Source organism: Fusarium graminearum, chromosome 2 (genome assembly GCF_000240135.3).
Source record: "Fusarium graminearum PH-1 chromosome 2, whole genome shotgun sequence".
NCBI lineage: Eukaryota > Fungi > Ascomycota > Sordariomycetes > Hypocreales > Nectriaceae > Fusarium > Fusarium graminearum.
In genome coordinates, this window is record NC_026475.1 from 1957311 (window position 1) to 1981978 (window position 24668).

The window sequence follows — 24668 nt, forward strand, 5'->3', positions numbered from 1 at the left end:
GCACAGGATCAGGCGTATATGTGACTTGGGCAGGTATAACATTAGAATCCATCCAACGAGACGAGAGGAATGATTTTGAGGTGGTGAGAAAACAAGACTTGAATTTGTGACCCACGAGATAACTTGCAGTTCAACCACACAAGATTCGAGCCTGAAGCCAAGCCCAAACCTGAGCTTTGGTTTAGCAAGGCCAGCTGAGGCAAGCTAGGCCAGGGGAGTTATAAACGAGACAACAGAGCCAATGAACCAGGACCTGTCTACCAGGATTCGAAATCGTCAAGGGTTATATCACATCCATGTGTAGATGAAAACCTTCCTTTGTGATGGAACTCGACAGATGATGGGCAAACAAAAGGGGGTAAGACTCGTCACTAGGTAGTCTAGGTCATTGAAGGATGGAACTTGTAGGGATGGATGAATGCGTGGCCCTCTTCCAGGTTCTTTTTTCTTTTTCTTTTCTTTTTTCGTGTTCCCCTTGGTCGCACATGTCTCATCTCCTTGACCGTTCGAAAAACTTGACGTTTTTCTTTGCTTTTTCTGATATTGCAGGCAGCATGATGTGGATGAAGTTGAACAAGATCACCGTCATAGCGTGGCATGGCGGCATGGTCTAGCGCTAGAGCTGTCCAGCTAGCACTCTATCCTGGCCTTAGTAGCCTAGCTCAGCGTGCCCAGCTCCGGCTTCCAGCATCTACCCGGCAAAAAAACATTCCGGACAGGTGCCCAGATCTGGAGCATGTGGGGGAAGTTCAAGCTCACGGCTGGCAGTGCCTTTCTTAGGCTAAAGTTGGTGCTCATCAGGACGCTAAAGAAAGGTCGAGAATAAATCTACCGGTGACAAGCCCCAAGCTTCAAACAAAGTATCAACAATGCCCGGTATTGCCAGTCCTTCACTCTCGCTTAGACCAGACTCAGGCTCGCTCGTCATCTCTTTCTCAGAACCAGCAACATGGTCAAGCCTCTATGCATGATTCAAACCTTCTTTCCCCATGCTGCCTCGGTGCCGATTCAACCTTGATGCGAGTACTTATCACCGCGATCATCGTACGTCAATCTCGAATGCCCTCGGCGACATGTCAAGGGAGATGTGGGCCCGGCCAACTTGTCAGAGCATGTGCGGTATAGGTATATGCAGTGACTTGGTGATGGATCTTTGCGTCTTCACGGTCAGTACACTAACACTAGCCGCGTGATGCGACTGATACCAGGAAGACCCTGGATCATCATTGTGTTTCCGTTTCCTGGATCTCATATTTGAGAGTTGACTGCATTTTGGTTCGACGCCCGCACCGATGAGCTTGACTTGAAGAGATTTCTTGAAACCCGGCTGTGACTCTACATATATTCTCGGAGACTTTGATTCCGTATAAACGCCATGTCCGAAGATCCGGATGCTCATGCTTTATCACCATCATGGCCAAACAGACTTTTGTTGGCAACCATCATCAAAGATTGGTTGGTGAAGCAGGCAGCTGAAGGAAACTATCTGCGGGTTCCCGGATCCTCAGTATGGGCTTGCAGACGCCCTGATAACATCGCTCAATATGCCAGGAAGCTAAATGTCTGGTGTATTCTAAGTGTTCGAATCCAACGACTACCGAGCCCACTACGTCCGTTTTCTCGGGAAGCTAAGTTCGGGGTACATAAATGACATGCCAGACCCCTGCATGCAGCAGGCTTGTTAGCCTTTCGGTCGAAGCTCATCCAAGCATTTGTCCGAAGCTATTCAAAGACTAGTGAGTGCTAATATTTATTACATCTACAACCGGCTGGTACGGAATTGTTTGTTCTATGGCCTTGGCTTGTCCTCTTGGGTTTCGATCGCATTCTTTTACGATCCCTCCTTCGAACAAGATGGACCTACATTTGTGCTTGAAATAGAGTGCCACCCTTCTTTGGTTCGGTCCAAACCAAGCAGTAAAGAGATCGAATTGTGTCAGCAGGCTGTCCCTCTTACGATGACCTTCTTCTCTCATCTTGTTTTCTCTCCAACGCGACAACAAAGCAAAAAGCATTACGCAACTTTACATACTAAACAACAAAAGCGATGTGCCGATTTTAAGTGTCGAAGCTGTGTACATGTTCAACCCCACGCCAATGTGGACTCGTTCCCTGCAACCCGGACACACGATAACAGATTGTGGTCAGCTTGGGCATTGACCGGTACCAAGTTGAGCGACGGCAACATTTGTCGAGTTCGTTCAAGAACCCTTTTCATGATGCTGCGTTTCATAGACTTTGATCTCGACCCTGCGATACTCTATCTAATCCCTGCCGGATCAGTCATGTAGGACAAGCCAACAAGGGACGCATACGGCCCCCCAACTTCAGCAAGAACATGACCCCCAGTCCTTGCAGCAAACACAAGTGACGTGACGGCAGCAACTCTATGATCCGGCTATCGGGTAGCGGCCGCGCCTATCATGCTTTAACGTTTCGCTGACTGTTTACTCAACCGCCCTTGTGGTACTCCAGCAAATGTGAAGCCATGCTTCACCGGTCTGGAGCCTGGCGTAGATCCCCACGTCAAATGCTGCAACGTGACCACCCATTTACTTGTCTCCTTGCTTATTTTCCAGCCCTGCACCTCGCCGTTTTGGATAACAATGCCACAACCCGTTTCTGTCTTGCATGTTCAACAACTGTCTCCTATCGAGTTTTGGGTTCTTGGTGATAACCCACCAAAAGCTGCATGTAGCCTCTTATAACTTGAGCCTTGATGCAGAGGAAGTAGTTGTATCTTGGTCGTGGGAGACACAGGCTCCTAGTTCAGCGTTTGCTAACGAGTGCAGTTCGGCATGATTGACAATTTGGCCGAGCCGAACTCCAACATGTGGTGTGTAACGAAACACTGAAGCACGAAAGAGTTAAGAGTAACAGATGAAAGAATGACTAGTTCAAAGTACCAAAGCTCCTCATGTGTGGTAAGTTGCTGTGTGCAAGATGCACCTTTGGCTTTCTGTATTAATGCTAGTTACATATAGTAGATGCTGAATATTCCCGAGTTGGGTGTCTGGTGCAACTCACGTGTCCCGTGTACGGCACGCGATGAAATAGAAACTTGCCGTATATGATACGGTCGTGTTGCTTGTGTTGAAAGAATGACGTGCAACACACCAACCCCAAGTAATGAGCTTAATATCTATATACGTGGTAGATAAAGAGATAAGATACAGACGGCTCTATGATAGGGACTTGACTATAAGACTGGCTATCCCACAGTGCCATATCGGAAGAACTGATGTATTTGAGGGCAAAATTTGATAGGCTCAGAAACCAATGGAGGATGCACATCTGATAACTTTATATCAACCACGTTCAACAACACCCGGCTAATGATAGACATGAGAAATCTAAGATCAACACAATCTTTCAGATCCAAGGGCTACATGTCATTTCAGCACTCTCGCGCCAATTCGCATCGTATGCACGACAAAGTCGTGGGTGAATGGTGGTTTTATGCTACAGTACATGAGACTCTTGTTGAAACCGCGAATATTGTGTTAGTATGGTCCAGCGAAAAGGCCGGCTTCTTTCACAATTCATACTTTCATATACTCACACTATAGTCCTAAATTATTTGAAGATACATCGCCCATTCGGAGATTTTCGTATCTTCATACAATATATTTACAACGTAGTTATAAGAATCTAAACTTAGCCAGAGGCAAGGAAGGGCAGGGAAAAGGGGAAAGATAAAAGCTTAGAATATATAAAGTTATAGTCTAAAAGATATTCTAAGATGGTATAAATAGCTGATACTTGATCCCTTAAGTAAAGAGTATTAAGTTATTCAACTCTGAGGGGGAGGCCGTTCTATCAATCTCATTGATCCTTTTTAGGTTGTGGTGCAAGAATTATTTAAATCACCAGGCCCAGTTGTAAGAATAAGAATGGGGCATCGCCCTGTAAAATTGACTCATGCGATTTGACGCCTCGTCAAATCCATCTTTTTGAGGAACCATTTTTTTTTCTCTCGGAAAGACAAGGCAATTCATGAGTTTATTCTCTTGACTGTAACCATTAATGCTTGTTAGGCTTGGGGAAGTGGTTCCTATTCTCGGTCCGACACTGGCTCCGCTCACCCCATATGTCATTCGACAATCGTGATTCCCCAAACACCTATCAAATGGTAAGTATATCATTCATGTTGTATTTACCGGTTACAAATGCAGATCGATCATTTATCATTAAGTGGCCATCTCGATTAAGTCCAAAAAAGACCAATTGGCTAAATCTTGATTCCAGAATGTCTCTACGGAAAAAAAGTATAAATTCCTAGCGCTGTCCGCCAAGCTTATTCTTCCCTGAAGCCTACGTCACCGCGAACTCAACACCAACGTTCAAGGGTACAACGGGAGACGAGAAACTGTCGATCTCCCCACACAAACTCCACAAACCTCCGGACTCCAGGTTTGCTTTGGTAAGAGTTCAAGCCCTCGGGACTGCTCTCTGCCCTGTTCACGCCGTAGTATCGCCGAATATCGCTATGGCAGAAGAAGGAATCCCGTCTCTTGGGTACGGTTGAGTATGGGGCATACCATGGGCTTGGCTCCAAGTTGGCTTTTCTCATGACGATGTTACCATCCCCGCTCCCTGCCTGTCGGGGCGACAGAGTTTGTAGGGGCTGTTGTGATCAGGATATATATATCAGCATCAGCGGCTCCTCACCTTCATTCTTTCGGTGCATCGACTGTACGTGGTCGTCAAAGTGTCAATCATGAAGTTCTCCCTTTTCTTAACGGCCGGCTCTCTTGCCTGGGCCAGTCCTTCAACTCCTACGCTGGACTACAACCGAGCTCCTCCCAACCTGTCAACTCTGGCCAACCTCACCATCTACAACACATGGCGTCCACGAGCTCACGTCCTGCCACCTACTGGACAGATTGGAGATCCTTGTATGCACTACACTGATCCCAAGACTGGACTCTTCCACGTTGGTTACCTACACGAGGGTGCTGCTGGTGCCACGACCGATGATCTGGTCACCTACAAGGACCTCAACCCAGGCGGTGCACCTTTTATCCGCGCTGGAGGTCTGAACGATCCAATTGCTGTTTTTGACGGATCAGTCATCCCCGTTGGCATCAATGGAACACCCACGCTCTTCTACACCTCAGTATCATACCTCCCCATTCACTGGACCATTAACCACACCCGCGGCGCCGAGACTCAGTCCCTGGCTGTATCCACAGATGGAGGACGTAACTTCACAAAAGTCCGAGGCGGTCCCGCAATTCCGGATCAGCCTTTTGCTCTGAATGTGACAGCTTTCCGTGATCCCTTCGTTTTCAAGAACAAGGAGCTCGACAACCTTCTGGACAGCGAACCAGACGTATGGTACAGCGTGATCTCTGGAGGCGTCCACCAAAAAGGCCCTAGCATGTTCCTCTACCGTCAGTATGACCCTGAGTTCCAGTACTGGGAGTACATGGGCGAGTGGTGGCACGAAAAGGCCAACACAACCTGGGGCGAGGGTATCTGGGCTGGGCGCTACGGCTTCAACTTTGAGGTCGCCAATATTTTCAGCATCGATGAGGAGGGTTACAACTCTGACGGCGAGACCTTTATCACTTTCGGTGCCGAGTGGTCCGAGGCACCAGCACCTACTCAGGTCTCACAGTTCCGCGAGATGCTCTGGGCTGCAGGAAACACCACCATGGAGAAGGGCAAGGCCAAATTCACCCCCACAATGGTTGGCAAGATGGACTGGGGGCACTCTGCTTATGCTGCTGCCGGCAAGTACCTGCCCTCTGACTCCAAGGCGTCCAAGAAGAGCGGAGCACCAGACCGGTTCATCAGCTACCTGTGGCTCACTGGAGACTACTACGGTGACCTGAAGCTGTTCCCAACCGCACAGCAGAATTGGACTGGAGCCCTTTTGCTTCCTCGTGAGCTCACTGTTGGCAAGATCAGCAACGTTGTCGATAACGAGCTTTCTCGCGAGGAGGGTTCATGGCGCGTTGATAGAAACGAGTCAGGCATCCTGGAACTCGCTACCATGAAGCAGGTCATCGCTCGTGAGCCCATGGCTGAGTTCACCAAGGTTAACCCCATCATCGAACCAGGCCGAAATATCAGCAAGTCAGGATCGACCACTTTTGACAACAACCCCGAGTCTAAGTTTTACGTTCTCAAGGGATCCATCTCCTTCCCCAAGTCTGCTCGCGACTCTGACCTCAAGGCTGGTTTCCAGATCCTGGCTTCTGAGAAGGAGTCTACAACTATCTTCTACCAATTCTCCAACGAGTCTATCATCATTGACCGCAGCAACACCAGTGCTGCAGCTCTCTCGACCAGCGATATCGACTCTCGAAATGAAGCTGGTCGACTTCGTCTGTTTGACGTTGTTATCGATGACGAAGAGCAGATTGAGACTTTGGATCTTACTATTGTTGTTGATAATGCTATGGTTGAGGTCCATGCCAACGACCGATTCGGCGTCGCCACCTGGGCTCGGTAAGTTTACTCAATACAATACCCTGTTCTATAATATTTCGCTAACATTTGTTTTTAGTTCCTGGTATGCTTATTCAACCAATATTCGCTTCTTCCACAGTGGAAGTGGTGATGTAACATTCAGCAATGTGACGATTTATGAGGGTCTTGCCAATGCTTGGCCAGAAAGAAAACGATAGAAGATCGATTATGTATTATATGTAAAGTAGATATGACTTGTTCTAAAACATAGAGACATGAGACTACTCAAACAAGTTTACAACTTGGCCTCCTCAAGACGGCGGCCCGTCTCATCAAAGCTGATCTTCTTACCCGAGTTGAGCGACTCCTGAAGAGCACATCCAATCTTGACAGCTTGAACAGCACCAGAGAGCTTAAATGGGAGTCTAGTGTTATCAAGGACAGCAGCAGTGAACTCGTTGGACTCTGTGACAAACGCATGCTCAAATCTGCCATAGTAATCGCCAGGGATCTGTCGCCGGACACCAGCGGCCTCGTGCATCTCAACCAATGTTCCGACAGGGTTCGCGTTGATAGCGATTTTACCCTCGGTGCCGATTATCTCAGACATGTCATGCTGGCCAGCTGCCATCATACGCGAGGAATAGAAGTAAGCGACTTTTCCACCATGGAACTCTACCAGACCGACAGCGTTGTCGACGTCTTTGTGCTTGCGAAGATCTGGCTGCACTGCTGTGATGCCAGTAGCGACAACAGATTTGACGACGGAGTCTTGTCCAAAGTACCAAAGAGCCAGGTCAATGTCGTGGATGTTGCAGTCGACGAAGATGCCACCGCTAAACTCGGCGTAAGCTACGAAAAAGCCAGATGGGTCGAGCTTGTCGCAGGTTTGGGATCGGAAGATGGAGGGACGGCCGATGGCGCCGCTGTCCATTCGTTCGAAGGCGTCGCGGTATGAAGCGTCGAAACGGCGAGAGAAACCGCACATAACTTTGAGGTGGGGTTTCTTTGTTGCGGCATCGACGACAGACTGGGACTATATGGAAATAAATAGTTAGACTCAAGTTCGAGTAAGAGAGAATACACTTACAATCTCAACGCTTGTACTTAGAGGCTTCTCACAAAGAACATGCTTATCGGCTTCAATAGCCTGGATAGCTTCCTCTGCATGGGCCGTAGTAATAGTAGCGACTACAACGGCCTGAAGACCTGGATGTTTGAGCATCTCTTGGTAGTTATCATAAATGACAACGCCCTCGAGATGAGTCTTGGCCCATTCAGCTTCTTTGGGAACGGGAGTGAAGGCTGCAACGAGTTCAGCGCGGGGAGTTCGGTTGTGGAAGTTGAGAGCGTGACGAGCGCCCATGCGACCGAGGCCAGCAACGGCGACCTGGAGCTTTGGGGAGGACATTCTGAAGTAGGAGTCGGGAGAGAATTGAGCATGAAAGGTTTGAGTTGAGCTGGAGTGTCTGCTGGGGTTTCGAGTCAACGATGGGCTGATGAGTGAAGAATCAAAGGACAGCAAGTATGAGCGAGCTCGTGCACCTTATACTTGGGGGTTTCTCTCTACCTATGATTGGGGAAAATGGAATTGGTAGACCGTTCTTGTGCTTCCAGACCATTTCTTGCCCTCATCCCCATATCCGTCTCGGTGTAAGTCAACGTTCAACCCGAGTGAATCAACCTCGATACCCCACGTTACACATGGTGAAGCGGTCTGTTTGTGCACTGATACATAACCCTTCCAGTGACACGTCTAACTAACACAATGACTATTGCATCAAATAAACATATGGTTAAGTGATCAAGTCCTTTCATGTTAGACATGCAAGTTCGAGATGCGGTCACAAGTGGATACAAAGACGTTATTACCTGGTATAGTAAATAACTACGAAGTACCTTTTCGGCGCCTCCTACCGTATTGGGGTATTTGGGTCAAGTCAATTGATCGGCGTTGTCCCCCACATGAGGCTTAAGTCTGACAGTATGCACCTGGAGGAGACATGATTGGAAATAATGGCCGAAGAATGGGGATTCTTTACTCGGAAGATTTCTCCGCTACTGGTTTCTACTGCAACTTACCCCATTGGACTACCCCGGTACGTATACTAAGTATCACAGCAAAGTCACTTGGATTGGCTGGGAGAATATTTCGCTAGAATGCAATACTTCGTCAAAATTATTCGGTTAAATTTAAATAGATAGAAACGAGTCTTGGTGTGACATCATAAATCAGGCATATCCATTAAGATTCTTATATTATGGTGGGTTCTTATTGCCTGGTTAACTGGGACTCAATTGTCTATGAACATCCTCGAACATGCAACTCGTGAAATAAAGTAACGACTCTGCTCTGGTTCACCTAGGATTTCTGAAGCCACTCATGAGGATAAAAGTTGAAATGAACACTGAATATTTTCGGTTGATATATTCTGTCAAACTAGATCCATATCTCTTTACCCTAAAGACATAACCGATCCTTCATCATCTAATACACAATTTAGCCCCAAACATCTTCAAGCCACTTGTTTCCCTTCTTCACCGACTCAGCCCAGCTTCGGGCCTCAGCATCAGTCCAATTATTCTGCGTCTTCATCGATTCCTCTACTTTATTCCCTACCTTCCTCGCCATAGCAGCACGACCACAAAAGTAAATACTAGCACCTTCCTGTAAAAGATGACACACTTGGGTCTTTCTCTCTTCCACTCTGTCTTGAACGTACTTCTTAGGCTCCTCTTCAGCTCGCGAGAAAGCAGTCACAATTTCAAGACTGCCTTGTAGCTTTTGGGCAACTTCGGCGAGTTCACCCTGGTAGAGATAATCTTGATCTGGAGACCGGCATCCGAAAAATAAAAGCATCTTTCCGATAGGCTTTCCGACAGCTTGGAGACGAGCTCTCTCGAGAATGAAACCACGGAACGGAGCGAGACCTGTACCAGCACCGATCATGATGATAGGTGTTGAACTCAACGTGGGGAGTTTGAAGTTTGAACGACGAATACACGCAAACACCTTGCGGCCGTTGAGAGTATCTCCAGGACCGGACAAAGCATATGAAGGAGCGTCAGATCCGACAACTGACTGTGAAGTATCACAATTGAGGGCGTTTCCGAGGGCATAGAGGTAGTTTGTCGTGATACCCCGGATAACTCTGCTTGGGTCTTGTTGTAGCGGTGACTTGTCGACACCCACGGTGATCGAAAGCCTGCGAGCCGAGACTGTGCTAGAGGAGGATATAGAGTAGTAACGTGCTTGGATGCAAGGCAATGTCTCAACCACGTAAGAGAGAGGAAGCTTGGTCCAGATAGCTCCGGGAGCAACGAGATGCAACAGACGGCCCATGGTGATGTGATTGCTGCCAATGTAGGTAGCATACGCTTCCTTATTCTTGGCCAAAGCTGTCAAAGTCTCAACACTTTCAGACAAAGGTGCGAATCTTGCCAATTGTCCGACAGTCTCTCGAGACACGGGAGCTGCTACTTCAAGATAATGACGGAACAGGGCCAAAGCTGACGTCGGACTAGGAATCTTGGTAGATGTACCCTCTTCAAGAGTTTGAACAAGTAGAGGTTTCTCTGCTCGGTCTTCTAATCCAAAAGCCTTGAGAAGAAGCTGGACTTCGTAATCGGGATTAATGGGATAGATGGCAAGATGGTCGCCAGTTCTGTATCGAAGCTCAGGCTGGTTCGAGATATCAAGCTCCATGTGGAGGCAGTTTCTTCCTGGAGAGGTGTATAGTTCTTGAGATGACTGGATAGCCAGAGGACGAATAGGCGAGTATTGCTTTACAACTTTTGCAGGTCCGTTTCGGTTTTGGATAGGCTCCCCGAGATGAAGATCCATGATATCGAGCGATTCATCTTGTATAAGCTGAATACTTGGCTCATATGGGATATCGCGCTCTTGGTAACCAAGGTTCTCTTGGAAGTGAGTATAAAGATCATCTTTCCAAGATAAAAAGTCTTCTTCGGTGCCTCCCTGGGCATCGTTGGCTCTACCAACAGGCATGAGCCGCTGAGCACCGTATTTGTCGAGATGCTGAGCTACAACGTCGATAACACGATTATAGTATCTATAACTTGTGTTACCGAGACCAAAGGCCATGTATCTCAAGTTGGGTATTTGGATATTGGGTGTCTTGGTGAGCCAGTCCCAGAAGGCGGCTGTGTTGTCACTGGGATCGCCTTCTCCATATGTGGATAGGATGAAGATTGCAAGCTTGCTCTGAGAAAGATTGGCGATAGATTCTGGATCATAATCGCAGAGGTCAGCACAGAGAGCCTGGAGACCGAAGCGAAGGTGGCACTCTTTTGAGAGCCTGTTGGCGAACGTTTCTGCGGTGCCAGATTGTGAGCCCCAGAATATGACAACATCTTTACCCTGTTGGATGTTAGCATATTTCCTGGGACAGATTCGGTGGCATATCATACAGTTTCTTCTAGTTTCTTGGCTATATCACGAGTCGCCTTGGGGTGTGAAGAAGAAGAACCACCCTTGGAGCCCATACGTTCAAACCACACATGATGGTAATGATCTGGTTTGTCCCAGGTGATGCCCCGGAGGAGATATGCAGCTGATGCAACGCCGAGGGCGCTCAGAGCAGCGATATCAGCGATTGATTGGGGAGGACCCAGCTGGGAGAGGAGAGTGTCGGCTGCAAAGACGTTTGTCATGATTTCGGCTCAAGGTGAATAGTAGCTTGACAAGTCGACATAGAGACGAGATGAGCGAGTTTGGCATTCATATTTGTTTTTGTCGTTCTATGAGATGTACTGGGAGTTGAAGATATTTGCAGGCTTGGTTCCAATGTTAGTAACACTCAATGGGGAAAATTACCTGATTTGGATGCATTGTTCTAGACTCAATCAACTTGGTTAGTGGTTGATAGAGGCGTTGCCTGCCTAAGTTTTAGGGCACAAAAATAAGTAATCTTAGAAGCCTGGTCTAAGTACCTGTATAAGCTGACCTACTGATTTCGTCTCTTGTGCCTTCAGTGGCCATTTCTTCTGGAGGCTTAATCCCTTCCTGGACAATACGGAAATGGGAATATTCTTAAGTCGGTAATTTTAGACTCATGTCATCTTTCCTACCCCACGTTTTGTTCCCTGCAGCTCTCGGCATTGCTGAGGGGTGTTAGTCTAGACTATCACTCCCCAATATTTCCTAAATCGGCGTCTTTCTCTCTTTTATCAGATGCGGCAAGTATGCCAATTCTTTCTATGTATACAATTTAGGCCGGTATAACATTCTACTGTTTGGATTATAGGATGTCAAATATATCACATTTCCTTGGACCTCAACTTTTTATTTATTTTTTAAATCAAACTCTCCCTTCCACTCTTAACACAACCATCAAAATGTACGCACAACTTGTGACTGCTTCAACAGCTTTATGCCTTGTCACATATTTTATTCTCTACCCCATATTCCAATACCTCCGCGATGCCAAGGGCCTTCGCCGCTACCCCAACTTCCACCCCCTGGCAGGAGTAACAAATCTACCCTTTGTGCGAGAAGCTGCCAGGGGTTTCCGCTCAAAGACTCTCTATGAGATGCACAAGACCCATCCTGTAATCCGCACCGGCCCCAACTCTCTCTCCTATGGTTCTGTGCAGGCCATTAAGGATATATATGGCCACGGCACGAAATGCACAAAGGGAGAGTTTTACGAGACTCTTGCTGGAACGCATTACCACCTTGCCGATGTCGTCGACAAGGCAGATCATGCTCGGAAGCGTCGTGCCCTTTCTGCTGCATACGCTCTGAAGAATCTCGAGAATTGGGAGTTCAAAGTTGCTGATAAGGCGGAGCGCTTCATCCGTGCTGCTGACGCTGCTTGCACTCTGCCTCTCAAGAGGGGGTTCGCCCGCCCTGGCCCTGAAGACCTCAAATTCGACTACCGCGCTTTCACAAACTTCTTTACCCTTGATGCGATCGCCGATATTGGTCTTAGCGAGCGTCTTGGATTCTTGGATCAGGGCCATGATCTTGTCAAGGGTGAGCGAATGGATGGAAGTATCCATCATGTCAACTTCCGCGAGTGCCTTCACTCGACAGCTCGTGCCCAGTCTATCCTTGCCTGGACGGAGAAATGGTATAATGCCAATGTTAAGCTTTCAAAGTTGTTCTCCAAGGATTTCCGCAAGTGGTGGAATTTGAACGAGGGATGGAACGATATCGTCTATCATCGCGCAACTCAACGTCTTGAACGGTATAACAAGGGCGAGAAATTACCCGACTTTTTCCAAGCCCTTATGGACCACAGTGAAGCCAACCCCCCTGGTCTAGAATGGGGAGAAATTGTCGCCGAAGTTTCGATAATGATGAATGCTGGATCTGACACTACGGCTATTGCCATGAACAATGTCATGTACTGGCTCCTCAAGAATCCATCTTGTATGGCCAAGCTTCGGCAGGAAGTCGACTCTGTTTTGGATCCAGAGGAAGTTGTCGCTCCATACGACAAAGTCAAGCATCTGCCCTATCTCCGCGCCTGTCTAGATGAGTCTCTACGCATCACTCCACCCACCACCTTCGGTCTCCCTCGTCGCACACCACCTGAAGGCTGGAATATAATGGGTGATTATGTCCCTGGTGATACAACTGTGTCTATCTCGGCATACGTTGCGCATCGAGACCCGCACATTTTCCCAGACCCAGAGTCATACGTCCCTGAACGCTGGCTCGGAGAGAAGGGCAAGGACTTGCAGTCGTACTTCATCTCGTTTAGCACTGGGGCTCGGGGTTGTATCGGTAGGAATATTAGTTACCTGGAACAAACTGTACTACTGGCTAGCGTAGTGCATCGGTATGAGTGGGCGTTACCTTATGCTAAGTGGGAGCCTTCAAGGACTGAGGCTATGAACCTTGCACCAGGTCCTATGCCTCTCAAAGTTTGGCGTCGGGATTTAGGAGGGGATGAGAATGATGAAAAGCACGGTTAGACCAGAAATATGATCAAGTATGACAATTTTATGAATTCAAGACGTTTGACCAAAATCTTGGGCTTCAACGACAAACTGATCTGGACAAGCTGGACAGACCATTTCTGAACTGTGTATTACCTCGTGTATGTACTTTGTAGAATTATCACCATCATACAAATTGCATATTACTGTTAAGCATCCCCGCAATAGGCATTCCAGAAATCACATTTACAGGAGATTCAGTCCAGCCCCATGCCTCCTTCAGATACTCTTGTCTGCAATCAGTTAGTTTAGTGATTTCCCTATTGTTTTGTATTCCTTACACTGATCGGTTCGGCCACCCGAACTGAACATCTGCCTTTTGGAGGACATTATAAAGGGCTTCTTGCTCATACATGTTATTAAATCGATCACCAGCCATTGTTATGGCCAAGCAGGCATAGCTAGAAACGATTAGCACCAAATAATAATACTCTGTAATGGGAAACGTACGCAAATCCCGTTGGGTTTCTCTGATTCGACTTGATAAGTATTAGCAAGGTCCTCTCACTCAAAGTGGGATATATCACTATACCTCGGCTACTCCGCAAACCATCTTTACAGTCTTTCTCATCTCTTCATTTATCGTCTTGGCTGCTTTAGCCTGCCCAGGACCCAGTTTCGGTGTTCTGGGGTTATGAGCCGCAAGTAGAACCTTGATCAATAAATAATGGAGCACTCCTGTGACGACTGCGTCGTTGAGATAGAGTACCTGTGGGAAGAATCCCGGGACATCATCACTTTCGTTGATGTACATGGGATGAAAATGCCACGGCCTTTCAGCCCACCATCTTTCTTGGGCTTCCTGTAACCTCTCCCACGCCGAGAAGCTCTGGTCTTCAGAACCGTAGCAATAGCGAAGGCACGCGGCACATTGTAGGATTGTCAGGTTCGCAAAAGTACAGCATGTATCGTCGTTCTGAACGAGACGCGAAATATCTTCCAGTGCAAAGTTGGGGTCGACAGGCCGGGCTTGCATAAATGACATGTGGATCTCTTGTCTGAGGGCAACCCAAAAGGCAGCGCGTCGAAGGCCGGTGAAGTCGAGGATCTTTTCCTGCGCTGCGACAAAGACTCTCGTACCAACAAGATGGGATTCATTAGCTGTTTCGGCGGACGTGAGCGGAACGTCGAGTTCCTCCATATAGCGAAGAATCACAATTGCTGTGAGGAGGTTCTCATCCATGACAGCCGCAGTACTGGATAATGCTGGTATGAGAGCGTCGAGGCAGTTCTGATGATACCGGTCGCCGACTAAACAGTCAAACCCGTCCACTCTGCTAAGGCGTTTGGCAGAGGCAGCGAGTACCGCATTCATCAGAGGAGGACACATGACGGCTCGCCGAGGAACAATGGTAGCAAAGTGGCGTTCACTATCGCACAAGTCGAAGAGGGGAGCAAGAACGTGGATGAAGTTGTAAAACAACATAGCCTCTTGTGGATCTTGGAGCGGCCATCTTGGCGCGTCGAGGTATATACCCGAGATGGCTTCGGTGACATGATCAACCGGAACTGATATATCTGTTTGGCGGGAGCTTGCAAGTGCAGCAGCAACCTGAGGACTTGCTACACCGAGAATGATGTCGTTGTCGGACTTTTGACTAGGCGATATAGGGTCAGGGGGATTCGAACGAGGAGTAGTAGCCAGCCATGGTCCAGCAGAAGAGGAACTCAGAGCTCGCTTCTTGGAGGGGCGTTGATTGTTGTTGGAAAGGGTTTCTGTCAAGTCTGCTACTGATCTAGGTCTATCCCGTTCTGTGGAATCTCTTGACTGGAGCTTATAGAGAGGCGCCAGAGGTGGCGATGAATCGATACCGACGCTATCCAGGGTATCAAAGTCGCCAATACTAGAGTCATGAATGTTGATGACGTCTGGTGTTTCATCGACGAAACTTAGAGTTCTGGTTGTTTTGACCCAGGGTTGATCTTGAGAGAAGTTGTATTCTTTGGCCTTAGCTTCGATAGTCTTACCAGAGCGTATACTTGTGGATGGGTGAGTGAGTAGTAGAAGAATGAGTGGGGAGTATCTTGCCTAGGATTCAAGCCATGACGAAACCTTACACTGAAGCCACGAACGCACTCAATATCACTCTTTCGACAATTTGAACATGTTTTGTCGTTATCACCTGTGGGAGTTAACGACTAGCAAGAAAAGATGAGGTCATTCGGCGAGACTTACACTTGAGATGCCTAACGAGGATGTGAACAGAAACTGGTTAGAACCAACTACTAAGAGAAACAAGCAACCAGACTATCAATGGGTAATATTGCCTGGCTTGATAAGATAGAGACAAATTAGACTGACCTTTGCTTGCAGACCTAAAGACATCATCTGTTAGGTCATAAGTCTAGTCCTAGGGTAGGTCACTTACCGTACAAGGGTTGAGAGGCCTGTTAGTAGCAGTTGATGAACTCTGAGGCTCTTGCATATTCATCCACAATCAATGAGAACAGGAGATAAAGTTATGATGATGGATAGAGATGAAAGAACAGGAAGAAAGAGGAGAGGAAGTCCCATTTTACCTTGGAATGGTAATTACCACTTTGGGACATAAACGGTAATTCTCCCCGGCCTGGGCTGGTAACCTCCGCATCCACGCTGAGCCTCAGTGGATCTAGCCCTGAACTTTAACCTTCAACTCCCTAGAAGCTCACTGGAGGATAACCCCGCTTTCCCCATGGGGTCGGATGCAGTCTAGCCATGGTTGGGAATAGCTTCAGATGCTGATCATCTGGGGAGGAAATGCTTTCGAGATTCCACGGAGAGGTTTCCGGAGTAAACGGGTCTAGTCGATGGTCTAGACTACATCTCTAACCAATCATTGCAAATATTTGGTTTCGGGAGGCAACTAATGCCTAGTATATGTCAATTAATTCCACGTTTTTTCTTTCTGAGAAAGGCAATTCTTCTTTTCGTCAATTCAATATAATCAGGTTTTGGTGTAGCAGCATCTACTGTATCAAGTTGAGCATCTTGGTTCATGTGGTGTACTTCACCTTGATCATCAGATATATAAAGAGGCCTTGTCAACATCAATCATTCCAGTCCATCTCATTCGGATCAGCATCAATCTTGAGTCTTTACAACCTTCAGTTCTTTATACCAACTCATTCAAAATCTTCATCATGTCCATCAAGGAAGATACAAAAGGACATCTTGAGCATCTTGAGCACAGCAACTCTCCAGACTCTATCCAAGAGGTCAACATCGACGACCTCGACTCCATCGAGCAGACCCAGACGGGCAAGTTCTCCTGGCTCGTCTCCATCACTGCTGCCATTGGTGGTATGCTCTTTGGCTATGATACGGGCATCATATCTGCTGTCCTCGTCTATATCCATCAAGATCTCGGCAAGACTCTTACGTCTCAGGAGAAGGAACTCGTCACTTCAGTTACTTCTGGTGGTGCTTTCATCGGAGCCATCTTTGCTGGAGCCACCGCGGATCGATATGGTCGAAAAGTAGCTATCTATGTTGGCTGCCTCTTATTCACCGTCGGTGCTATCATCCAAGCTGCTTCTTTCTCAGTCGCCCAAATGACCGTTGGCCGTGTCGTTGTTGGATTTGGAGTAGGCTCTGCCGCCATGATTGTGCCCTTGTACATCGCCGAATGCTCTCCTTCAAAGTACCGAGGACGCATGATCGGCCTTGACAATATGAGCATCACTGGTGGCCAGCTTGTATCATACGGCGTTGGAGCTGCCTTCGCTCATGTCAGTAGTGGATGGAGATGGATGGTGGGAATCGGTGCCTTTCCTGCTATTATCCTAGCCTGCCTTCTGCCCTTTTGCCCGGAATCTCCTCGACAGCTGATTTTTCATGGAAAACCAGACGAGGCCGCTGCTGTTATCCGTCGAATCTTCCCCAATGGTACCGAGCAACAGGTACAGGACAAGATCCAGCACTTGACTTACCACGTCAACGAGGCCAAGGCCCTCAATGCTGGAAAGTCTGGTTGGTGGGTGTTCAAGCAGCTCTATGTTATCCCTGCCAACTTCCGCGCTCTTGTCTCTGCCTGTGGACTTATGGCCATCTCTCAGCTCAGCGGTTTTAACTCCCTCATGTACTATTCGCCTCTTCTCTTCTCGCTTGTCGGCTTTTCCAACCCAGTCGCTGTCGGTACTATTATCGCTGGAACCAACTTCATCTTCACTTGGGTTAACCTCATGCTCGTTGATCGTGCTGGCCGACGAAGAATCTTATTATGCACTGTACCCTTTATGGGCATTTTCTTAGTCATTGCTGCTGTCTGCTTCAAGTTCATCCCTATCAACCACGATTTGTCTCTTGCATCTGATGCCAAGATTGGATGGCCCGCCATTGTCGTTCTCATTTCCATGGTCTTCTTTGTTGGGTTCTATTCTTCAGGTATCGGCAACACCGCCTGGCTTTCAAGCGAGTTCTTCCCTATGGAAGTTCGCGCCATGGGAACCATGATGCTCACCATGACCTGCTGGGGCTCAAACATCATCGTTGCCTCTACGTTCCTCACCCAGATGGAGAATACTACTCCTTCAGGTGCCTTTGGATTCTACGCCGCCATATGCATTCTCGGCTGGGTTTGCATCTACTTCTGTTATCCCGAGGTCAAGGGAATGACATTGGAAGATATCAGAGACATCTTCCAGCACGGCTTTGGCGTTCAACGAGCACGAGAAGTGCAGAAGCAGATGAAGATGGCCAATAAGGCAATCACCTCTGAAGTTCTCACCAGGGCATAGTCAACAGTCTATACTTCTCATTGTCTTATCAAATCAAAGTAACTTTCATTTCTGTCATTAAAAAGTCTATTCTATTCAAAGACCTATGCTTGTATAAAGTGAAATGTAATTTCATATTGTTCAAAAAGGAATCTTGACACCAGAAGCTCGCAGCTTTTGGAAGACCCCCTCAGGATCGTACTTCTTGCTGGCAGCACGAAGTTTGGCAAGGGCCGCCTCTCCAACAGTTGCTAAAGGATCTTGGCTGAGGTGAGCGTAGTTGATAAACTTCCACTCCCAGAAAGCGTCCATCTCCTTTGCCTTTGTCTCGATATTCTCCATGTACGCTTGAAGTAGAGGCATGGCGTCTTTCTCGGTCTGGTCACCCTTGGCAGCCCAGGTAAGGAGGAACATGATTCCATCTCCGTCAGCAGTGTAGAAATCCAGACCCATGACGTTACCGCCGTTGGCTACACCCTTGTCGGCGATAGACTTGGTAAGGGGCTGGAACATACACAGCGTGTTGAGACCAGACTCGCTGCTGGGCATGAGAACTTCGAGATCCTCGTTGAGCTTGTTGTACTTGTCGACGACGTAGGCGAGGAGCTCAGCGTTGGGCTTGAAAGAGCTGGTGAACCAAATGTTTCTAAAGTGAGGAGGCTGGCCGGAGCCAAGTTCCAAGGTGACTACGCTCAGTCTCTCGGAAACGGTGGTATCAGTCTGAATATCAGGAACAGCGTAGTAAGCGTCAAAGGCAGGAGGCTTAACCACACCCTTGGTATTTTCGATAGCGGCATTGAGGATGGTACCACCGGCGATAGCAGGGAGATATGCCCAGTAGACGATGCTGCTCGAGTTCTCGTCCTTGGGAACGTTGGCGGTAAAGTCGATGAGGGCGTCAATCACAGCAGGACCTGACTCGGGCTTGTATAAGAGGTTGCCTCCCCAGATGAGGGGACTTGTGCGTTCGACGAATTCGATGGGATACATGTCGATACGGGTAATCATGCCAAAGTTACCTGAGCCACCCTTCATTGCCTTTGAAGAGTTAGTAATAAGGAAAAAATGTGAGATAGAGTTGTAACATACCTGCCAAAGATCGGCATTCTCATTGGCGTTGGCCTCGACAATCTCACCATTTGCAAGAACCACTTGCCAACCAGCCACTGTATCGCAAGCCATTCCCTGTAGTGTGTGAGCTTGGGTGAATCGAGTATGGATACATCATCAATGGCTTACATGAGATGCAGAGTAGAATGAGTTTCCTCCACCAGTGACAAAGCCACCGACACCAACTGTTCCAGCACGGCCACTGTGAAGTACAGGTTAGCAGAGCACGCTTGACCAAAGTTATACAACACACCCAGCAACAGCGAGACCATATGGGATAAGAGTATCATAGACATCTTGCCAGTGACCACCAGGTCCGACTGACACAATGTTCTTCTCCTCATCATATGTGGTACCATTAATGTAGCCTGGAGTCAATTAGCATGTGTCAACACTTAAGTCATATTCGTTTCACTCACCAAAGTCGACGGTGATGCCCTCATCAACCGAGTTGGACAGTGCAAAGTTACCATGGCCACCACCTCGGATACCAAACTTGCACTGGTTCTCTGTAATAACCTTCATAATCTTGGAGACATCTTGTGCAGATGTGGGCAGAACCATACAATCAGGCTCCAAGGCGGCACTGACAGACCAGTAGGAATCTATGCGATTACTCCAGAGAGTCTGGCCCTTGGTGGCGACCTTGTCTCCGAGGCCAGCTTCTTCTAACAAGGCAGCGCACTTGGGTCTGATGTTAGTCATGATGTCTAAAGACTATGGGGTTATTGGTGTAGATGCGGAGTGATAGGTTGGCACAAGAAAAGTGCAAATGGTTAATGTTAAATACACGCCAAAGCGTATCGATCACCGACAAGTGTTTCATTCCGGAGAACCACAGAACTTACGCATTGTTCAGGACTTGACCGAAGAACCTTGACAGCACTGGCGTTCAAGATGGCTCGGGTAGCGAGATGTTGAAGTTTCATTATTGCAACGTTGTGATATGATGATCTCGAAGCGACAGTACCTATTGAAGAAATGAAAGGAATATCCTCAATGTTAATACCAAAGGGATATGATTAAAGAGAGAAGAGTAAAGGGTAAGGATCTACTGAATATGGACGGAGGAAGATAGTCTCTTATAACATTACTACTACTAATATCGTCGATCTCTTACAGTCCAGCTGATCAAGAGACAAAAGGGGAGCTAAAGAAAGAGACAACAAAACTATTCCCAATACTGACTTGGTTTTCTGTCTGTGAATAGAAGCATTGAAGACTCGCCTAAGTATCACCGGAGAGTCCGCGTATAGCAAGTTGAACTCAGGGAACGTGGACGTAATAGGAAGTAGTTTAAATGCAGTATGCTTATTTTAAGTACATAGGGATACCGGTAGCCCAGGTATCCGTTCAGTGGTAGCAATTGAAACGAAAAAATGGCTCGTAGCTTCTTGTTAGGGAACATCGCATAGAGACCAAGACTTGCCAAGGTTGTTTCGGTTGTCTCTTGCGTTGGAGATGTTACGGTAGTGCAACCACAGCATGCCCAAGAACCCCTGTTCCTGAGCCTGCGCCGCATCTGTGGAGTAATTCGTGGGGGTTATAACATATCGTGCAGGGGTCTAAGTACCACACATAGGGCTATATAGACTGATATATAAGTGTAGTGCATAATGTGAACAGTCTGTGATGGAACGTCATTTCCCAGGCTATGTACTAGGGCAAGTCTTATCGAAGTTGTTCTATGTAACCACTGAAACCTCTCAGTTCAGCCAGTTATGCTTCAATTGTTATTCTCAGTCTCCATCTTGGTTTGATCCGAGGACCAAGAATAACGATGACCCACTTGATCGACCACTATACATCCTTACTAGTAACCATTGAATGATCTTCATCAAAGACTCCGTGTTATTGCCATTCATTCCGTGAAATGCTTCTCTCATTCCGAAAGTTTAATAGGAACTTTGGCAAAACGAAACGAAATTGCATAATCATTGGGCCTCTCCGAGATAAACGAGGCGGGCAGCAGAACGAGGGGAGGCAAGAGATGTAAGAAGAACCATATACAAGGATCACTCGGTCACTGGTGCAGGTACAGACTCAACAGGATAGCAACATGGCTTCTGAAAACTTGCCCTGCTGCAATTATCACTCGAATCGTAGACAAGACACTGGTGGGCAGGGTAGGGTTACCCTTGATCATATCGTACAGCTCGCCTGTCCTGAACTTGACAGGGAATAAGGGATCCTGTGACTTGCTATCGTCAGTAACTAGTAAACGAGTGGCGTAATCATCAGGGACCGCTCAGAGAACAAAGTGCCTGATGGGCAGACTCTAGCTTTTGGGCCCAGACTTAACTTACAGGTCAATAAATGAATCCTTGCATTTCTCCCACATGAGTAACTGGTTTACATGAACTGCTTCCCGATCAAATCAAGATAAGAAGCCCACCATCTTCACTGATGCAGGTACTGTGCACTGCATGATTTTGATCCTTCTGTAACGCATGAACGGCTTTTCCGTGCGAGTATCATTCTTGGGCCTTAATACAAAGGACATATAAACTTTTTCAGCTCTCGTACCGAATCCTCTGATGCGATAAGCTAAACATCGGTTTGCAGCCGAATGAACCCTCTTGGCATTGAGGTTACTTGTGAAGATCCTTTTTGGCTCCTAAATTCTCCTAGCTCACTCTGTGGTCCGCATTGTTACCGTTTCAAGATTTAGTTTCCAGACCTACTGGCACCTGGTAGCGCGAGAGTAGAGACATGAAGTATTGCGATGAATTGCCTTGTCACTCCTACTCTTGCTGTGGCTCGGACTTATGAGGTACTATACCACCTGCCCAGATCGGCAATCCATCTCCAGTGCTCGACCTTATTCAAAGGCCAAGCTTAAAAGCGCAGAATGGCATCTTCTTTGGGGGCGGGATGAGCATTTGTTTTAAGGAAAATCCCCTGTTTGTACCAGATCGCCAAACGGAATCTTTGTAAGAAACTTGTTTGCCCTATTGGGAGTAGTAGGAGGATTGTATTGTATCATAGATGCTGGAGGATACGACAATATACAAGCATCCCTTCTATGTTCTCTGAAGGAGACTGATTGGGGCGGCTTTCTCGTCGGGTCACATTAGAAGTAGCCTCCATCCCCTCTCTTTCTCTTTCTCTTTCTCTTTCTCCTTTCTCTATCTTTTTAGTCACTCGATACGCTCTTTTACCAACAACGAAACTTCGAGACGATGACAACGATAGATGGAGTCATGGTGCTCTTCCCACCGCCGGAAGGATACGTGGTGAACTTTGACAACCCAGCAAGACAAGGCGTGCCAGATGCTTATCTCGTGGCTGGGTTTGGGTTGGCCATCAGTTTCCTCTTCTTCATGCAGAGGATGTATGTCAAGATCTTTCTTACAGGGGGTCTACAGTTGGATGATTGTGAGTCTTTTCTTCTTTTACTCCTTTGCTTCGTGGGTGAAACAAAATCGATCTTTGCCGGGGGTGCTCGGATGTTGATGTGATCGATCGACATTGACGAGATAAAATGGTGCTGACAGCTTGCATAGATTTACTTATATTCTCATACGTACGTGCGTTCATAATTACAGCTACGATATCAAATGGCTTGCACAATCTGTTCAAATGACCTGGTGTTGGACAGATGCTAACAACTACACTTACAGATACTCGCTGTCGCTACAGTGGCTTTATGTCTTCGTGAGTTTCACCAAGTGCCCTTTCAAGTTTATAATGCTAACTATCTATTAGACATGTTTGCTTCGGGAGCTGGAGGTGTTCACGTTTGGGAAATACCCATAACGACATTTAACATATATCTCATGGTCAGAACTCACCAAGCTCTCAACCCGGCTGCACACAGAAGTAACAAGACTAACAGGCTGTTAAATAGGACGTCTACATAGCTGCCATAATATATGTCCTCTGCGGCTCCCTCGCCAAAATCGCCCTTCTCATCTTCTATCTCCGCCTGTCTCCTCAAAGATGGTTCAAGATTGCCATCTACTCATCCATGTTCTTCATCAGCGGATACACAATTGGTTTGTTCTTCGCAGTCATGTTTGCATGCCATCCTATCAACAAGAACTGGGACATTACCGTTACAGGAGGTAGTTGCGTCAACCAGCCAGTCTTGTACTTTGCTACAGCAGCCGTCAACATCGCCAGCGACGTTATCCTTTTTGTACTGCCGCTTCCTATGGTGTTTAAACTTCAGCTACCATTCAAACAAAAGATTGGACTGATGGGAATTTTTACAATTGGTTCTTTGACTGTTATCACATCCATCGTGAGGATATCACTTCTGCCAGGGATGTTGAAGAGTATGGACTTGTCTTGGAACATTGCATACCCGAGTATATGGATGTAAGCTTTCCCTAGTTGCCTCAACATCATGATCTAATCGGATGACTTTTAGTATCGTCGAGTCAAACCTCATCGTCACCTGTGCTACTATGCCGACACTCCGCAAATTCTTCAAGCACGTCGCTCCCAAGCTCATCGGCGAGTCTCGCTACGGCAGCAAAACAGGTCGATCTTCGAAATACGGCAAATCAGACACGGCAGGCTCCAAACTTGCCTCCTCTTCTCAAGGCCGACGCAAACGAACAAACTATTCTCAATTCGACCAAGAAAACGGTTCGCCTACTGAAGACTTTGTTATGACACCCATGAAGGGCGCGAGACATGAGACGAGAACGAGTGTAGGGACCAGGGATGATACACAAACTGCTGGATGGATGGACTCGGATTCAGAAAAGGGCATCGTTGGTGGTACGATCAAGCCGGCCATCATACAGACCAAGACTGTGACGGTGCAGTATGAGAATTGATCATGACACGATACGAAGTGTGTGGGAGTTTACAGGAATGGTAATGGAGGAGGTTTGGACAACAGTCTTTGGAATCCAAGATACCACTAAGCAATAGCCTTTTTCTTTTGTACTATGCATGCATTTATATACTAATACCAGAATATGGGATCGATTTTCTTGAAAACCCTGACAAGTTTATATCGTGATATTGAACAATACTATGTCAATCAAGACAGTTCCAGCGCGGGCTTACCCTGGGCTTTCACCTTGAACCAGTCACTAAGGATCTGATAATTAAAAAGGTTCGCTAGTGGCTTTGGTATTAGTTTTGACAGCTAACGCAGAGCTTGTCAATGGGACTTTAGCTAGGCGCTGGTACCACAGACACTTTGACAACCACATCGTGTAGGCGAAGAGAATGATTATCACCATTTCACTATCAATCTGGTCCAACCGTGAGGCAACAAAAGTAAACCAAACTAAATCTCAATCAAGAAGGTCATTGTTGTTTCAATGGATCAGCACTCATGTCAAAGCCCCGACTCAACTTCCCGTCACGACAGGGCTCAAGAGCAAGGGCAAGGACAAGGACAGATGATCTGATCAACATTTGCTCGCATCATTTCATCAATGATAGAGTTCGAGACTGATCGATCAAAGCCTGGGCCTCGGGTCTAAGAAACGAGCCCCAACTACAGC

General features: G+C 47.3%; 10 protein-coding genes across 10 annotated transcripts; 5 read left to right on the plus strand and 5 right to left on the minus strand.

The window, feature by feature from the left end:
* Window positions 1–1375: 1375 nt before the first annotated feature.
* Window positions 1376–2242, plus strand: FGSG_13371 (uncharacterized protein; the record flags this gene model as incomplete). The annotated part of the gene is made up of 2 exons (XM_011322057.1): window positions 1376–1639; window positions 2138–2242. 2 exons carry the CDS (start codon window positions 1376–1378, stop codon window positions 2240–2242), a joined length of 369 nt encoding a protein of 122 aa, XP_011320359.1.
* Window positions 2243–2702: 460 nt separating this feature from the next.
* Window positions 2703–3228, minus strand: FGSG_13372 (uncharacterized protein; the record flags this gene model as incomplete). The annotated part of the gene is given in 4 exon segments (XM_011322058.1): window positions 2703–2851; window positions 2950–2970; window positions 3028–3142; window positions 3151–3228. Coding segments are annotated over 4 exon segments (363 nt in total).
* Window positions 3229–4720: 1492 nt separating this feature from the next.
* On the plus strand, window positions 4721–6638 carry FGSG_08415 (uncharacterized protein; the record flags this gene model as incomplete). Its single annotated transcript, XM_011322059.1, has 2 exons — window positions 4721–6459; window positions 6518–6638. 2 exons carry the CDS (start codon window positions 4721–4723, stop codon window positions 6636–6638), a joined length of 1860 nt encoding a protein of 619 aa, XP_011320361.1.
* Window positions 6639–6715: 77 nt separating this feature from the next.
* On the minus strand, window positions 6716–7831 carry FGSG_08414 (uncharacterized protein; the record flags this gene model as incomplete). The annotated part of the gene is made up of 2 exons (XM_011322060.1): window positions 6716–7456; window positions 7511–7831. The coding sequence occupies 2 exons, from the start codon at window positions 7829–7831 to the stop codon at window positions 6716–6718; spliced, it is 1062 nt and encodes a 353-aa protein (XP_011320362.1).
* Window positions 7832–8920: 1089 nt separating this feature from the next.
* Window positions 8921–11094, minus strand: FGSG_08413 (uncharacterized protein; the record flags this gene model as incomplete). Its single annotated transcript, XM_011322061.1, has 2 exons — window positions 8921–10801; window positions 10852–11094. The coding sequence occupies 2 exons, from the start codon at window positions 11092–11094 to the stop codon at window positions 8921–8923; spliced, it is 2124 nt and encodes a 707-aa protein (XP_011320363.1).
* A 684-nt stretch (window positions 11095–11778) lies between these two features.
* Window positions 11779–13365, plus strand: FGSG_08412 (uncharacterized protein; the record flags this gene model as incomplete). Its single annotated transcript, XM_011322062.1, has 1 exon — window positions 11779–13365. The coding sequence occupies one exon, from the start codon at window positions 11779–11781 to the stop codon at window positions 13363–13365; it is 1587 nt and encodes a 528-aa protein (XP_011320364.1).
* Window positions 13366–13516: 151 nt separating this feature from the next.
* On the minus strand, window positions 13517–16089 carry FGSG_08411 (uncharacterized protein; the record flags this gene model as incomplete). The annotated part of the gene is made up of 8 exons (XM_011322063.1): window positions 13517–13622; window positions 13671–13790; window positions 13840–13868; window positions 13922–15368; window positions 15448–15512; window positions 15566–15615; window positions 15692–15734; window positions 16042–16089. The coding sequence occupies 8 exons, from the start codon at window positions 16087–16089 to the stop codon at window positions 13517–13519; spliced, it is 1908 nt and encodes a 635-aa protein (XP_011320365.1).
* Window positions 16090–16512: 423 nt separating this feature from the next.
* Window positions 16513–18108, plus strand: FGSG_08410 (uncharacterized protein; the record flags this gene model as incomplete). Its single annotated transcript, XM_011322064.1, has 1 exon — window positions 16513–18108. The coding sequence occupies one exon, from the start codon at window positions 16513–16515 to the stop codon at window positions 18106–18108; it is 1596 nt and encodes a 531-aa protein (XP_011320366.1).
* Window positions 18109–18228: 120 nt separating this feature from the next.
* FGSG_08409 (uncharacterized protein) lies at window positions 18229–20126 on the minus strand (the record flags this gene model as incomplete). The annotated part of the gene is made up of 6 exons (XM_011322065.1): window positions 18229–19125; window positions 19177–19272; window positions 19327–19399; window positions 19451–19565; window positions 19617–19881; window positions 20046–20126. The coding sequence occupies 6 exons, from the start codon at window positions 20124–20126 to the stop codon at window positions 18229–18231; spliced, it is 1527 nt and encodes a 508-aa protein (XP_011320367.1).
* Window positions 20127–22400: 2274 nt separating this feature from the next.
* On the plus strand, window positions 22401–23987 carry FGSG_08408 (uncharacterized protein; the record flags this gene model as incomplete). Its single annotated transcript, XM_011322066.1, has 4 exons — window positions 22401–22575; window positions 22840–22979; window positions 23048–23520; window positions 23573–23987. The coding sequence occupies 4 exons, from the start codon at window positions 22401–22403 to the stop codon at window positions 23985–23987; spliced, it is 1203 nt and encodes a 400-aa protein (XP_011320368.1).
* Window positions 23988–24668: the final 681 nt, after the last annotated feature.